The sequence below is a fragment of the Myotis myotis genome, unplaced genomic scaffold (assembly GCF_014108235.1).
Source record: "Myotis myotis isolate mMyoMyo1 unplaced genomic scaffold, mMyoMyo1.p scaffold_m19_p_8, whole genome shotgun sequence".
Lineage (NCBI taxonomy): Eukaryota > Metazoa > Chordata > Mammalia > Chiroptera > Vespertilionidae > Myotis > Myotis myotis.
This window is the reverse complement of record NW_023416390.1, coordinates 25,211,836-25,229,264: the sequence shown is the minus strand read 5'-3', so window position 1 is coordinate 25,229,264 and position 17,429 is coordinate 25,211,836. Positions and strand designations below refer to the sequence as shown.

Here is a 17,429-nt window from a genome sequence, read left to right as displayed (position 1 = left end):
CTTCTTTGGCTACTCAGCCGGAAACTAGTCGTAGCCTGCCCATAGCAGCTGCATAGTTTTTTTAGCGCCTACATATTTGTGTTGTTTTTCTCATTGTCCTGGTGTTTTAATTACATTTACATTTTCCCTGGTCCTGGTTTTTAAAATTTTGATTAATTCATATTTAATCTAGTTAAATATAGGGTGGAGCAAAGGTAGGTTTACAGTTGTATGTGAAACATAAAGCTTATTCTTGTATTACTTATTAATTATTGTATTTTCATATGAACTGTAAACCTACTTTTGCCTCATCCTGTATTTCTATTTCTTATAATCTACTTCAATTTTCAAAATAAGGCAGGATATGAACATTTACATATTTGAAATCTTCAAGATTTTAATTTTAAAAATCATAGTATGTATGTATATACCACCTGTGGTTTCAGGCATCCACTGAAGTTCTTGCAGCATATCTCCTGAGGATAAGGGGGAAGTACTGGATGTATGTTTGGTTCCTATTTGGTCAGTGCAGTTTTGCATCTTCTCCTGTAGGTGGCGCGCACTACCCTTCTTCCTGGCCTCCTAAAGACCATAGCAGCGAATCGGAAGATGCCTCTTCCTCTGAAACTGTTTGAAATCTCTGATATTGTAATAAAAGATTCTAGCAGAGGTAAGAATGAGCCACCTTTCATTTGTATACTTAAAGCATTTTTTATTATGAAAATTTCAACTGTATATAAAAGTAGAGAAAATAGTATAATTACCCTCATGAATACAACACCCAGCTTCAACAATTATCAACACATGGCTAAGCTTCTTTCATTTATACTCCAACCCACTTCCCCATATAATTTTAATGTAATTCCTAGACATCATATCATTTCGTCCATCAGCAAACACTGTAGTATCTATTTCTAAAAGGTAAGGACTACCATTTTTGTCTTTTAAAAATAACCTATATAGCAATTATCATATCTCATTATCAGATATCTAGATAGTGTTTACATTTTCAGAATTGTTACATAAATTTAATTTTCACGATTGATTTGAATCAATCCAAGTATGGTCCAGATATTTGGTTACTGTATCGCTTACTTCTTTTACTAGAAAGCAATTTTAACAAATAATTTAATAACATTTTGGAAGAGCCCTATTAAAACCTCAACTTGAAAAGCACTGTGGAATCTTTCTTTATTTCTTGTATCATATGAGTTAAGGTGCTTGATTTCTTGTCATTTTGGTTTAGCAGTGACTGTTCACCACCACTAGTGACTGTTTGCCAGTTAGTAACTGTGGATGTGTTTACCAGTTTTTGTCGCTTTTGAGTATGGTCTGGACTTGTTAGTGCAGCAAATTGCTTGGTTCAACATTTGGAATGGGGTGGTTATTTAATAAATATATATTTAGTAAGTACCTACACCTGATTGCTAAGGAAGTCTCTTATTCAAGCTTCCTATGTCTCATTCAAACTTCTGTGTCTATAAACTTATATGAGTCTGACTGTTTGGAGCTATATATGAGGTCATCTCTTGTTGAGCAGTGCCCTCAAATGACTAAATTGCTGGCGTTTTTCCTTAGTTCCCTAAAATTAATAGTTCAAGTCCTAGCAGTGTTTATTCAGTGAGTCTTCTCCAGACTACAGGCCTCAGAATGTGTTCTTTTCAATCAGTTAACAAAAGCAGAGTCCTTTTTCTCGACCTCCTGTATGTGGACCGTCCATAGCAAACTTTTCAGCCAAAGCTGGTGCCATCTGCTCCCCATTGTGCAGCCTGTTTTCAGTCAACAGCATCACCTCATATTTGTGTGGTGCCTTTTACTTTCCAAAACAAATTTTTAAAAATATATATATATATATATTGATTTCAGAGAGGAAAAGAGCGATAGAAACATTAATGATGAGAGAGAATCATTGATTGGCTGCCTCCTGCACACCCCCCCTGGGATGGAACCCACAACCTGGGCATGTGCCCCTGACTGGAATCGAGCCTGGGACCCTTTAGTCCTCAGGCCAATGCTCTATCCACTGAGCCAAACCAGCTAGAGCCAAAATAATTTTTAAGCATACGTTTTTCTCTTTTGATTGTTACACCAGCTCTTTGAAGTAGAAGGGACAAAAATTTTTTCTAGCCTTCATAAATATTGCCCTTAAAGCTAAGTTCAGGATTTTTATCTCAGTGCATATATCCTTAGAGAATAAACGTTCATTTAAATATCAGTCTATGGAGAGTGTTCTTTGGGTAATAAATCTGCTATAATAGAAATCTGAAACCATTTTCAGTGCCGGCTATAAATAGTTGTAAGGGTTCTTGTGCTTCAAGTCCTCCATTGGTACAACAACTAAGAATGTGTTGTAATTCCAATGTCAAATTTTTCTGTTAACTTTGACTTGTTTTCTTTCTTCTTAGTTCTTTGAGTTTTACATTGTTTTGATCCTTGGTGATTCAAACATATTTATAAATAGAGAATTGGGTTAATTATACTAGGTTTCCTCAAAAGTATTGTAATTTATTTTAGCAGTAGGCCTCTTCCCTAATTGAAAGGGCTCCCTATAGGGCTATGCAGAGCTGGGCATGCTCACAGGCAAGCTGCTCAGAGTCTGGAGGGTGAGGGTGAGGAGCAGGCTGGGATCCTCACAATTGCCACAGGAGGGTTTGCTGTTGGCAAGGAGCACATGGGGGCACTCACAGTGTTGCAGCCTGGGTAGAGGTGCATTTACTGATTTTTCCTTCTGTGTTTCTTGGGAAGGCCTAGACATAGACTCCACTCTGCCCCAAGGCCCAGGCTTGGAGATTATCTCTCCTATTGAGAGCTAGTCTTAGGTACTAGTGCTGTAAGCAGTGCTGATAATAACCCCAGAAGCCAGTCCATATGCTTTTTAACTCAAAGATTTGCATTTCTGCTGCACTTGATTTCATTAGGAGGAATAATTCTCATCTTTGTAGCAGACCTCTTTTATTCCTGTTTTCAGTTGTGATTATTCTGCTCTGTTTTCTCCATCCAGCCATTTCCATCTGATAGTTACTTCTGCCTGTTGTCTTGCACCATTATGGTTTATTCTCTTTAAAAATTTCTATCATATCAGTAGGATTTGAGGAATTAGAGGAGGTACATCTTCTTGGTAAGTTTACCATCTTGAAAACATAGGTTTGCTTTCATTTATTTGGAGTGTGCTTCCTCTTTAGATAGGCCTGGATTTTATTTTATAACAAAAGTAGCTTTTCTGATGGATTACTTTATTTATTTATTTATTTATTTATTTATTTATTTATTTATTTATGTATTTTAAATACATTTTATTGATTTTTTAGAGAGGAAGGTAGAGGGATAGAGAGTTGGAAACATCAGATGAGAGAGAAACATCAATCAGCTGCCTCCTGTACAACCCCCACTGGGAATGTGCCCGCAACCAAGGCACATGCCCTTGACCGGAATCGAACCTGGGACCCTTTAGTCCCCAGGCCGACGCTCTATCCACTGAGCCAAACCGGTTAGGGCTCTGATGGATTATTTTAAATATGTACTTGTGGATTCCCTGCTTGTCATCTGGTGCACACAGAGGACTCTCTAGGTGAGGCAGCCCAGTGCTGTGGTTCCGAAGAGAGTGCAGCCCAGGTTTCAGTCATGGTTCTGCCACTCAACAGCTATTACCTTTGGACAATTTATTTAATCTCTCTCTGCCGTAGTTTCCTCATCTGTTCCATGGGGATAATGACAGCATTTATTTCAGAGAAGCGTTATAAGGATTACAGGAAAAATTTCAGCCACATAATAAGCACTTTTTGATGTCTGCTTTTACTATTAGGGCAGTGATGGCGAACCTATGACACGCGTGTCAGAGGTGACATGCGAACTCATTTTTTTGGTTGATTTTTCTTTGTTAAATGGCATTTAAATATATAAAATAAATATCAAAAATATAAATCTTTGTTTTACTATGGTCGCAAATATCAAAAAATTTCTATATGTGACACAGCACCATAGTTAAGTTAGGGTTTTTCAAAATGCTGACACGCTGAGCTCAAAAGGTTCGCCATCACTGTATTAGGGTATTAGCAACCCCTAACGCCAGATACCTAGCATCCCAGTTTGGTCAGTTTCTGTGAGAATGACGTGAAAACCTTGACTGGCCATTCAAGGATTGATGTCACCTTGCTGTGCACTTGGGGCTCATTTTTATCCTAACTTTTGCTTAATTGGTTTTTTTTCTGTTGTGCACTTTTTCGGGGGGTGGAATGGGGTAAGAAAACCAAAATGTACTACTGTGGGAATTTACTTAAGAAAAATAAGAATCTTGTTTTTTCAGTAATTCATCACTCACTTCTTTTTAGTGAATTGAGCACATATGTTTTTACTATCTTTCAAATCAGTAAGCATTTCTCTGTTGGATTTACATTGGCCATTTCCTCCTAAAGAAAAAACTATTTTGAAGAAAAAAAATCTCTAGTCCATCAAAAGGGAAATGATAAAAGAGGTTTCCAGTTAATATGAAAGTGTCTCAAACATGAGGGCAAACCCAAACTAGTGATTCAAAGGGGCAGAAATATGTGGTAAGAGTGAGCAAGGCCGTCTCATTCATCACTCATTGCTAGGAACTGCTCAGAAAATAGGAGGCAGAGTTGCCAGTCTTGAGGAAGATAGAGCAGGGAACAGATTTTTAGATAGATAGTGCTCAGAGGGAATGTGCAAGGTGCCCTGATGGCACAGACAAGGAAGTGGCTAACTTGTTTGGTAAGATTTAGGAAATACCCAACATTACCAGCCTCACGTCAGTTTGTGTAGGCAAGCATATCTTCCCAGATGGAAATGAAAAAGGAATCTGTACTGGATTTCAGTGCCTCCCACAGGTTTGCCTGGCCTGCATTTCTGTAAGAGTAAATGGAAGACTACTAGCCCCATTTTCATGCTTGACCTCATTGGCCAGTTTCCTGTGCTGAAGTGGACTTTTTGACTGACTGTCATGTTGTGATGCAGGCTGGCTGCCCATTTATGGCTGAGTCAGGCGCACTGCTCAAGTATTAAGACTTCCCCTCAGACTCAGACACATTCCAGTTCTTTGAGGCTGAGCCAACCACTGCATTTATTGAGTCTTAAGATCTGAAGTTGCTGCAACATTTAAAAAAATTAGACATCCCTTTTGTTGGGCAGAGTGGCATGTATCTTTGGAATGAGAAGTTAATGCAGACTGCTGAGGGGTAAATTTTTAGCTTTATAAAGGGGAAATCAGTTGAGGCAGCCCTGAAGCTGTCAAATCAGGCTGCTGTGTGAGGTACTGATTGGTTCCAGTTGTTAATACTTTTGTTTTTTCTGTTTGGTGTCAAGGCTAACTAAACTGTAAACAAAATAGTAAAAAACTAGTTTAGAGGAACAGAGGACCTAATTGTGAACTGCTAATCTTTATGCTCAGAAAAGGAACTGTATTTTACAAAGCCAACATTCTGGCATTTTATTAAATGCAGATTGAAATCTACCATCACAGCCCTAGCTGGTTTGGCCCAGTGGATAGAGCGTCAGCCTGTGGACTGAAGGGTCCCAGTTTCGATTCCGGTCAAGGGCACATGCCCGGGTTGCAGGCTCGATCCCCGTAGGGGGTGTGCAGGAGGCAGCCAATCAGTGATACTCTCTCATCATTGATGTTTCTCTCTCTTCCTCTCCCTTCCTCTCTGAAATCAATAATCTACACTAATAAAAGAGAAAAATGGTAATTGGCGTACGACCGATACCCTTTTCATTGGCTAATCAGCGAGATATGCAAATTAACTGCCAACTAAGATGGCAGTTAACCACCAACAAAGATGGCGGCTAATTTGCATATTGCAGGCAGGATGGTACAGTGCCATCCGAGAGCGGGTTGGGGGTGTGAGTGCCAGCAGTCGCCCGAGACCCGATCCCGCCGGCAGACCCGGACGCAGGCCGGCGGGGCGGCTGCGGCGTCCGCCCGCAGTCACGCCCCCAATTGGGGCAGTCGCCCGGGACCTGAGGTCAGAGGTGTCAGGCCTGGGCAAGGGGCCGATCCTGCGATTGGAGGGTGATGGGGGTCAACGCCTGAGGGCTCCCAGTATGTGAGAGGGGGCAGGCTGGGCTGAGGGACACCACCCTCCCCCCCCCCCCCCCAGTGCACGAATTTCGTGCACCGGGCCCCTAGTTAAAAAAAAAATATATATATATATATATATATATATATATATATATATATATATATATATATATATATATATATATATATATAAATCTACCATCACAGTTTATTCCATGATGGTCTCTGAAACTGCCAGTATGCCTAGAAGCTCACTGAAAGGGCAGGAAAAAATGCATCGCTGGGTTGAATTTAAGTTTAAAAGGAGCCACAGCCTAAGAAAGATGACAGCTTTGTAACGTACAGAGGGTGATGTAGAGTTAGCACTAAACAGCCATCTTGTCAATTTGACATATATCTGTGGAGAAGCCTGATAATCAAATTGCCATGCACTTTAGTTTCAACTACTGCATTTAAAGAATTTGGGGTGTTAATTATCCTAGTAGATGGAATAGGTTAGAGGCCCTTGACCACTCAAAGGGCCGCGGTACTCTCACTTGCCTTAGCAGGCACCCCTACTCCAAGCCTTCACTTCCTGCTCAGACCGGTCCTGTCTCCAGAGCATTGCTGCAGTCCTGAACAAGCTGCATTTCCTCTGCTTCCCACGTCCCTGTTTAAATAGCTTCTAAAATTTCATGTTCTCCCTGAAGCTGATTTTCTAAATCAGAGAATGATCTACTTCTTACCTTGACTAGTTTGATATGAGCCCCAGAATTTACTTTTTAAACTTTAGTCACAATATACATTTAAGATTCTTGTTCCTTTCTCCTCTCTGGGCCACCATGGCTACAGGGAACATAACTAATTCACTGTTCTTTTATGATTTGGGTTGTTCTTTCAATTTGTTCTTGGCTTTTACCATTCATCAATCTGTCTTATACTGTGTAATCTACTAAAATATAGGGTCCAGGTCTTTATAGTTTTTTCTGTAACTCTTTGCTTCATAAAGAGCTCAATAAAAGTGTTTAATTATGAGCTTGTGAAATACTTCAGCTCTGAGGAATTGTCCATTAATTCTGCAGCCATCAAATAATGGAAGATTATCTAGCATCCACATGTGGAATGTGGTTATCTGAAGAGAGCTTATGTCATCAGTCTGGATTAATTTAATTTTACTACTTCATATTTTTGGCATGTAGAATTTCCTAACTAATAATTTAAAAAATATGGGTGTAAGGTACATTGACATTAACAATATTTGAAGTAGCATCATTCATATATATGATAGCATCTTAATTGTGTAAATAACATCATTTTTAATAGAGACTGTTATTTTAGTATGTTTGGCACCACATAGTTAAGATCTGCTAACGTGAGTATAATGTGCTCTGTCATGCATTGCGTATTTTTTAATAGATAAAAATCCATTCCAGGTTTATGTTAACTAAATAAAAGCCAACCCACAAGGATACAACTTTTTCCTTCATGCATTGAGAAGATCATAGGTTTTCCTCACATTTGTTTCTTGGCTTTCAGCATTATTTAAAAATGAAATCTGTATTTTGGTGCTATAATATAGATATGTCTTAAGGAAAGTTATTTTTTATTATGTTTGTTTTTAAAATTGAAAATATTTGTAATATCCTTAAGAACTTTTATTAATATATATTTCTAACTTAAAAGTAATTTTATTATCTTGGTATTTAAAACAAACACATATCCAGCTTCTCTGTAATCCTACTCTTAGAATTAGTTGCCAGACATTTTCTATGCACGTGCAGTCATTTTACACATTTCTATATATAGACTATATGTGGATAAGTACTCTTGAGTTCATACCAGTGGAATTATGCTTTACCTATCCAGTTTTTTCCTGTGGACACATTCTGTTCATCTCATTCTTTTTAATGGCTGCACAGTATTCCATTGTGTGGATATGCTATAATTTATTTACTCAGACTGTTGATGAATATTTAGATTGTTACCAGGGTTTTGCTAAAATATGTACTTCTAAAAATTTTTAGAAATAGAATTGGTCGGTCCATAGGTATGCCTGTTAAATGTTTGCTATCTTGTCAACTTTTTTTTCCAAAAAGGTTTTTTACAAATTTGCAGTCCTGTTTTTTCATATTAGGTGTAATTTTTTAAGGTATATGTCTTCAGGAGATTCTTTTAGCTTTTGTGAATCATTTAATACTACACTGAAATTTTTCAGGAGATAATGTATAAACTCCAATCTCTTGGGGACCAATATTAAAGCAATTTATTGGATGGAAAAGACTAAAAATCAAGGTGCTTTGTTTTATTTTCTGAGTTTGGCCAAACTATTAATCTCAAGCTCAGTACAAGCCAGTGATTACCCTGGAAGCCTTTTTGATTTTGCAGTAGGCTTTCTCTTGACATCTATATTGGCTTCTGGGTGAATGTGGAAGTAGAGATGGGAAGGTTGAAGACTGCCCTTTTCCAGTCTGTGCCATCGATGGTAACACAACCTAACACCCCTGATTTGCTCTTAATCGTTGGTACTTTTGTAAAGGAGGATCTACACCAAGCAAGAGCCTATTCTAAATATTTGAGTTGTAGTAGTCATCTAATAAGGGACATCTTCTACCATTCTTTTTTCCTTTCTCTTTAAAAAGAAATAATTTGGCATGATCTTTCAGCTTACAGAAGCGTAGCCAGCCGCCCCTCCTCTGGGTGGGTAGATCAGCCTCTCCAGGCAGTACTTTGAAGTCTGTGAAATACATTGGTAATTTAGGCTGACACACTTGGCAGACCCGTCTAAAAAGCAGAATTGTTTGATGGCATGACACAAGAGGTCTGTTAACTGAGTTATAAAGAACTGAGTCAGTTATAAAGAACTGAGTCATTTGCAACAAACCCTAATTTTGGCATGAAATTTAAATGGTTCTTGTTTTGTGGCATGCAGTCAGTGAGCTCTGTGATGTAGCATGGTCCCTGGGTGCAGAATCCTAGGAAATGGGGAGTGTACCACACCTCACAGTTCTCCAGGGAGGAGTGGGAGGAATGGGGTATGTGGTTATTGTTCTCTTTTTTCAGTTCAGCCGCAGTAGGACTATCTTAGCAAGATGTGAGGAAGCCAGTCTAGAGGGAGTGGGGGTTCTTAGGAAATGTGGAAAACCAGCCAGTCATTGGTGGGAGTTGGGAGGGGCTGCCTAAATAAAGAGTTTAATTTAATTCTTATGGTGGGTTAATAAGTACAATGCCCTAAAAGTTAGTGGCCTATCTTAAAAATATTGCAAAGTTGAATCTAAAAAATCTATAATTCATTAGAGTGTGTGTGTGTGTGTGTGTGTGTGTGTGTGTGTAAAATGTGTGTGCTATAAACACCCTGAAACTTTTCTTGGAGTATAATTTTTGAAAAGTCCTGTATTTTTTATTATATTTTTATTATTCTGATTATCAAAATCACTTAATTTGTTTTGCTCTTTTTAAAAATACATTTTATTGATTTTTTACAGAGAGGAAGGGAGAGAGACAGAGAGCCAGAAACATCGATGAGAGAGAAACATCGATCAGCCGCCTTCCGCACACCCCCCACTGGGGACGTGCCCGCAACTCAGGCACATGCCCCCGACCGGAATCGAACCCGGGACCCCCCAGTCCGCAGGCCGATGCTCTATCCACTGAGCCAAACCGGTTTCGGCTTAATTTTTTTTTTTTAATATTCTAAGTCTTTAAACCAGATGTTGTTCCTCTTTAGGTAAGTTTTACATAAATTGAAGATCAGGAAAGAAGTATCTCAAGGCAAAGGTTACTAAAACAAAGCTTCCAGTTTATGTTGCCAAGCTCTCTGAGTGGTGGCATTACTGTTGGGCTGTTCTCTCACAGCAAAATGGAACAACAAAGTAGTTTCAGTACGTGTCTGTGTGTTCAAGTGGAAGCATGTGACACCAACAAATGGGTACCACATGGCAAGAGATGCCCAGGAGCAACTCAGTGTTATGAAAGGGATAATTTAGTTCTGTTTCGTTTCATTTTTCCCCCTTCAGAATGGAGAGTGGAGTGGAAAGAGGGAGAGGGAAAGAGAGAGGGAGGGAGAGATTGAAATTTCCTACAGAGGAATCAGGCCCCTCAGTTTATGCGCATGGTTGGTTTATTGAGGTTTTTTTTTATTATTTATTTTATTTTTTTTATTAATCCTCTCATGAAAAATCTGCACAACCATCACAGATAAAGTCACCGAAGAATCTTTACTCCTTCTGTAGTTCAATCTCCAGCTCACTGCAAGACATTTCATTTCTTTTTGCCAGCACCAACATTGGCCTGTGCAGTCTCCCTGACTTTCTTCTTCTGTTCTTCTGTTCCTTTCTCTGTTTTCTTGAGGTCGTCTTCTTCTCATATAGGCCATGTCTTGCAAGTCTGTGTTTGTGTTCGTTTTTCTTTGCGTAATCCAAGGAATCATAAATCATGCTAAAGCCAGTGGTCTTGCCACCACCAAAGTGTGTTCTGAATCCAAACACAAAGATGACATCAGGTGTGGTCTTATACATTTTGGCTAGTTTTTCCCAGATTTCTGTCTTGGGTACTATTGCCTTCGCAGGATGAAGGACATCAATGACCATTTGCTTCCACTGAAGTAGTCTGTTGGTCATGAACTTCCTGGTCCGGATGGTTACTGTGTCATTCATGATGAAGGCTGGTCTTCAGGCAGCCAGGGAGGAAAACAGTTTTTGAGGTTTTATAGCTGCCTGATTTTAATATTAATCTGTATTCTTACACCTTCAGGTAAAGCTTTTAGATACCAAATGTCTTTATCTTTGCAAATGGAAATGATAGAGAGAGTACTCACTTTCCTGCATCCGCTGACTCTTGTGCTGACATAGAATGTGGCCAGTTGTCTGGTCTTGGCCTTGTTAAATAGTTACTTGTATGTGCTTACCTCCCTTTCCAGGTTTTATTCATTTATTCAGAAAATGATTGTTAGGGTTTAGTTTGTGCAGGCCCTGTGCTGACTCTGACTGTTATCCTCCAGGGATATCTACAGAAGAGTGCCTTGACCATGATAGGTACTGAGAAATGTTACATGCCAAGAACAGTTATTTCTCCATGTGTGGTCAATCAGTGTTTAACTTAGAATACACTTTCCATGAGTGACAATATTGTTGATAGCTAGAAACTTTAGTTAACTAACTTGTAAAAATAATTTACTCCAGTTGCTTACCTAGAATTCTTAGAAAACTTTAGAACAAACATCTGTTTATCATATAAAAAACATTTCAGGAATGGATATCTTTGACTATATTAGGTAGATATATAGCCATATATAAGTTTACCCTTATATTATTTGTTGTCATTCAAGTCCGTTAGAGATTGCCACTGTATCATGGAAAGACCATGGGTTTAGAGTCAGATGATTCTGGTCAAATCCTGGTTTTGTCATTTATTAGCTATGTAATTAAATATAGTTCGCTCCAGCCAGTTGGCTTGGCTTTGTGCAAAATCTTTCTGGACTTGTGTTTCTCCATTCTGTTTTATAGGGCAAATAAAACCTAGCTTACATGATTGTCTTGAAAATTAAATAAGATTATAGATACATTGATAGACAGGTAGATAGTTAACATTAGTTTCCCTTTTCTTTTTACCCCATTTATGTGCTTACTTTTATATAAATTGCTTTAGTAGGTGAGAACAGTGTCTTGAAATACCCATTTTATTTGGACATCTGGAAGGTAAAAGGCATTCAGTATTTTGTGTCAGTTATGCAATGGGAGTTGTTAATCAAAAACCTTCGAGGCTAACGTGTTTCTTAAAGAAAGATTTTGTTGAGTTACATGCTAGCCAGAGAAAGAACCAGCTCCTGGGCATGCAGTCTGAGCCACCAGTAGCAGGGCTGGATGGAGAAGACACCATGTCCACGGTCCTGGGCTTACAGGGCTCTTTTATACAATGAGTTTGTAGAAGAAAGATGTAAGTTGTTTTGAAAGAATTTACATTGGCTATAGATAAGGGGGGCTGGAAAAGGAGAAGTCGGGGACAGTTCTGGGATAGGTGCACAGTCCACAGGAAATACTTGATGTTTTGGATTGGTTGTGGGCAGCAGTCTGGAAAGTGAGTGTGTAACCAGGATGCAGTGCCTTCTGGTGGTGTCTTTTGGTGATTGGCTATTCTTTCTAGATAATTGAGGAAATTGCCACCTGAAAGTTAATGCAGTTTCAGCATATATTCAGGAATGTAAGCAGTCATTTGCTGGTTCTGGCCCTCCTGCTGTTAACTGATCAACCCCTTCTTGTCTCTTCCTTGCACCCTACAGCCTATTATAATTTAATTTAGGATGTCTCAGAATTTTTCCTTCTCAGAATAAATCTGTGGAAGAACTTTTGCTCAGTACATCTCTCTATATAAAAGCCTAAGTGACCAGCCCACTGGCCGGTAGCTATGGCGCACACTGACCACCAGGGGCAGACGCTCAATGCAGGAGCTACCGAGCTGCGGTGACTTGGCAGCTGCGGTTTTTGGGTGATGCAACTGGAACCAGAGAGGAGGGAGCCCGATTCTGGGGTGCGTCACCCGCGAACCACCCTCTAGCAATCTGTGACCCCTCAGGGGATGTTGTAGAGCCAGTTTTGACCTGATCCCTGCAAGCAGGCCGAGGGACCCCACCGGTTCATGAATCTGTGCACCAGGCCTCGAGTGTTAATTTAAAGCAGCTTTTTTATTTTCAGTTTGTTCCCTAATAGACATTAGTTTTCTCTTTTCCTAATTTGAAAAGCAAAATGAAGCTAACATTCATTATCTGTGTTAGAATTGTGGTTTCCTCTAGAATTAATTAAAGGGCCACAAGTGTATATACCCATTATAAAGTAAATGATCACCATTGAATTTGAGTCTACCTTTATATGCTATATGCTTCTTTTAAAAAAATAAAGCTTTAATATAGGTTTCTATTTTTGTAACCATCACTACAAGATATAAAACAGTTCTATCACCCTGAAAACCCTTCATGTTTTCTATTATAGTCAAATTTTTTCCTCCATATCTAACCTCAGTCAGACACTACCTCTTATTGGTTGCTATAATTTTACCTTTTCCAGAATATCATACAAATAGACTCATGTTGCCCTAGCCGGTTTTGCTCAGTGATTAGATCATCAGCCCCCAGACTAAAAGGTTTTGGGTTCGATTCTGGTCAAGGGCATGGACCTCAGTTGCAGGCTTGATCCCGGCCTCTATCGAGTACAGGAAGCAACCAATTTCTCTGTCACACCCATGTTTCTCTCTCTCTCTCCCCCTCTCCCTCTCCCTCTCTCTCCCCCCTTCCCCCCCTCTTCCCCCTCTCCCCTTCTCCCTCTCCCTTCCCCTCTCCCTCTCCCTCTCCCTTTCTCTTTCTCTTTCCTTCCCTCCCTCCCTCCCTCCCTCTATCCCTCCCTCCCTCCCTCCCTCCCCCCCTCCACTCTTCAAAAATCAATGGAAAAAATATCCTTGCGTGAGGATTCACACAGAAAACACAAACAACAAAAATCAAATAGACTCATGTTATATGTAACCTTTTGAGACTGACCTCTTTCATTCAGCATAGCACCCTTGAGATTAATCTAAATTGTCAACTCTATCAATAGGTTTGTTCCTTTTTCTTGATGAGTAGTATTCTATTGTATGTATCCAGTTACCCATCAGGGTTCATTTGGACTGTTGCAAGTAAACGATATTACCTTTTTGAAAATATAACCACTTTTAAGTTCAGTATTTCAAAGTAGAATAACATATATTAATCAAGGAAAATATGGAAAAATAGATGAAACTTGAAAAAATTATCTCTGCCCAAACATAACCTCTGTTAACATGTAAGTGTATTTGTTTTATCTTTTTCCTGTGTATGGAGTTTTCTGGCTTATGGTTATATTTACATAGTTGTAATTCTTCATTTATTGCTTTTTTCCTGTTTTAATTGTAAAAAGTATATATAACATATAGTTCAATAAGATTATTATCAAGCAAACGCTAGTGTAGCCATCCAACATAAGAAATGGAATATTGCCACTATCTTAAGCTTCTTTAAGACCCTTCCCATCATATCACTTTCCCTTTACCCACAGTAATCACTGTCCTAACTTTTGTGACAGATTCCCTTCTTTGCTTCATAGTTTTTGAACCTATTGTATATTTTTCCCTTTTCTTTCATTTACTGTTTCATTTACTATTTCTAGCTGTATTATACATCTTAATAAGGATGCTTTTTAGCTATAGTATTCTGATGAATGATTGAACTATTTTATGTAGCCATTCCCCAATTTAGTGGTTTCTAGTTTCACTATTGGAAATAATGTTTTGTGAAGAAATATCTTTCAACATGAAGCCTTTTCTTGTATTTAGGATTATTTTCTTTGTATAGTACTGTGAATAAAAGATGATGAAGTTTTAAGGCTCTTATGTTTGTTGCTAAATTGTTTACAAAGAGTTTTACCAGTTTATACCACTGTAGAGCCTTATTTTTCCTGGGCCAGCATTCAAGGTTTCTTATACTTCCCCAAATCAAAACACCTCAGGGAATTTGATGGTTGAAAACCATATTATTTTGCATTTGATGTTGAATGGTTGTCTGTGTATTTACTAATAGGTTTTCTTTTTTGTTTGCTGCCCAAGTTTGTGTTGGTGTAAATCAGATTCTTAAGTAATGGTCAATGTGACCTTGTTACTAATTCTTTTATTTTTTTCAGATGTAGGTGCAAGAAACTACAGGCACCTTTGTGCTGTTTATTATAACAAGAATCCTGGGTTTGAGATAATCCACGGGCTATTGGACAGAATTATGCAGCTGCTTGATGTGCCTCCCGGTGAAAAGAAGAGGGGATATGTGATCAAAGCATCAGAAGGTAGGACAGATCGGCTGAATGTAGTTTGTGATAACATAATGAAGTGGCCGTGCCCTAGTTTTGATAGTTTTTTTTTAAATTTGGGGGGAAATAGAGCCTCATTTCAATTATTTGTTAATATTTTCTAGAAAATACCCTTTTCCACCTACATTTAAAGAAAATGCTTTTCAAAGCTCTTGTGCTGTGCAATGTACTTTCATTCCAGCTGAGTGTGGGTAACTCCTAGTTATTGGCACTGTTAAGCACCAGCACCATAGTGAACCCAGAAGACCAAACTGGAAGCTGAGAGAATCTAAACTGCTGATTTGTACTCAAAGACACCTGTCTAAGGCCTTTAAGGCAAAAAAACAAAAACAAAACCCTCAAAAGTTATTCTAAAAGACTTCATGTATGTTAATCAAATCATAAAGTTGACTGAGGAAAGGTGGGAATCCTGCATAAAAGCCCAAGCAGAGTAAAATCTGCTGGAGAGTTTAGATTAGTTTAGAATGGGGTGTGAATACTTCCTAATGTGCTAGTTTCTGATTGTCCAAGGACTTCTGAAATTTTTTTGCTTCTCATGTATAGCTGAATCTGAGTTTATTTTGTTCGGCAAGAGATCCAGAAACAACTGGAAACAAATATTTTACTACTGGTTTCTACTGTTCTGCCTGATAATTTTTTATAACTATATTTGGCTTCTTAAATTTTTAACAAAGTATTCATTTTTAAAAAGTGCTATTTAGCAGGTACTTGGTTTTGTTTTTCCCTTAGATTTATTTGTCTTAGTCCTCTGAGATTTTTGTTGTTGGTTTGTTTTAATGTGGTTTTTTTTTTTTTGAGACTTCTTTGAAAATGTAATAAACCGGAAATATATGGGCCCTTTTATGTTAAGGTTATGGGGTTGCCTGTTTCTAATAATTGCAGTTGAGAAGTTAAATATTGTTTTCTACCACATCTCTCATTAGAAATAGCAGTGAAGTTGTATTATGCTTATAGAATTCTAGAGTGTTAGCACTAAATCTTGGGGGTCATCAAATCCAATTTCCTGGGTTGACAAGTGAAGGAACCAAAGCAAAGCAAGTTAAATGAGTCAGGCTGGGTCACACATGTAGGACCTGAGGTGTTTGTAGACCTTTCTGTTCAGTTTGTTAGGCCAAGTTGTTACTAAGGTTTTTAATTACATATGAGGACAGAGTCAAGTTTTGTTTCCTTTGGAACTCACTTTGACTCTCATAATATTGTAATGTTTTAAAGTTTTTATGTCTATGAGATGCCCAAGATTTATGAATTTGAGAAGCTTTGGTACAACTTCTTTATACTTGTGTAGCCTGGAATAGTACATATTTCGGTATATCTAACTAGCTTTCTTTGAGAAAAGAGGTATTTTCTTTCAGTATCACCAGCACTGGCCACATCATTTTTCTCAGTATGCTTTCTGTAAGAGCCATCAAGCCAAAAACAATTAGTGTCATTATAATTAATAGTTCCTCATTTCTCATAGGGATTTCTAAGTTTAAATTTATCTAATGACAAATATGATTATCTACACTAATAAAAGAGAAAAATGGTAATTGGCGTACGACGCTACCCTTTTCATTGGCTAATCAGGGCTATATGCAAATTAACTGCCAACTAAGATTGGCAGTTAACTGCCAACTAAGATTGGCAGTTAACTGCCAACAAGATGGTGGTTAATTTGCATATGTAGGCACAATGCAGGGAGGCGAAAGGGAAAGCAGGAAGAAGCCCCCTGCCACTGACAGTGATCGGAAACCCAGGGGGGAGCTAAGAGCTGGGGGGCAGGGCAAAGGCGGCCCCAGGGCCGCCTTTGCCCTGCCCCCCAGCCATGATCGGAGAATCAGGCGCCTTTTCTGCCCTGGCCAGTGATAGCAGGAAGTAGGGGTGGAGCCAGCGATGGGAGCTGGGCACGGTCGAAGCTGGCAGTCCCAGGAGCTAGGGGTCCCTTGCCTGGGCCTAAAGCGGAGCCCACAATCGCGGGGCCGCTGCAGCTGCGGGTCCCCGCTGCCCGGGCCGGACGCCTAGGCCAGAGGCGCTAGGCCTGGGCAGGGGCGGAGCCTGTAACTGCGGGGAGCTGGGGGTCCCCTGCCCAGGCCTGACACCTCTGCCGGAGGCCTCAGGCCTGGTCAAGGGGCCGATCCGGTGATTGGTGATCGGAGGGTGATGAGGGTCAACTCCTCTGGCCGAGGCATCAGGCCTGGGTGGGGGGCGGAGCCGGGGATTGGGGGGATATGATGGTCCCCTTGCCCAGGCCTGAAGCCTGGGTCAGAGGCGTCAGGCTTGGGCGGGGGGTGGAGCAAGCGATCAGAGGGAGATGGGGGTCCCCTGCCCAGGCATGATTCCTGGGCCAGAGGCCTCAGGCCTGGGCAGGGGCCAGAGCCAGTGATCTGGGGGAGATGGGGGGTCCCCTGTCCAAGCCTGACACCTCTGGCGGAGGTGTCAGGCCTGGGCAAGGGGCTGATCAGGCGATCGGAGGGTGATGGGGGTCAACGCCTCTGGCCGAGGCACCAGGCCTGGGCAAGGGGCAGAGCCAGCAATCGGAGGGGTCTGGGGGTCCCCTGCCCAGGCCTGATGCCTGGGCCAGAGGCATCAGGCCTGGGCTG

General features: G+C 40.0%; 1 protein-coding gene and 1 pseudogene across 1 annotated transcript in view; one reads left to right on the top strand and one right to left on the bottom strand.

Moving 5' to 3' along the window:
* FARSB (phenylalanyl-tRNA synthetase subunit beta) overlaps window positions 1-17,429 on the top strand; it is a 64,556-nt gene that overhangs the window by 33,961 nt on the left and 13,166 nt on the right. Inside the window, exons 15-16 of the mRNA XM_036319852.1 lie at window positions 532-649; window positions 14,671-14,826. Of these exons, the coding sequence (XP_036175745.1) occupies window positions 532-649; window positions 14,671-14,826 (274 nt within the window). The remainder of the gene's footprint in view (window positions 1-531; window positions 650-14,670; window positions 14,827-17,429) is intronic.
* Window positions 10,135-10,694, bottom strand: LOC118661632 (annotated as a pseudogene).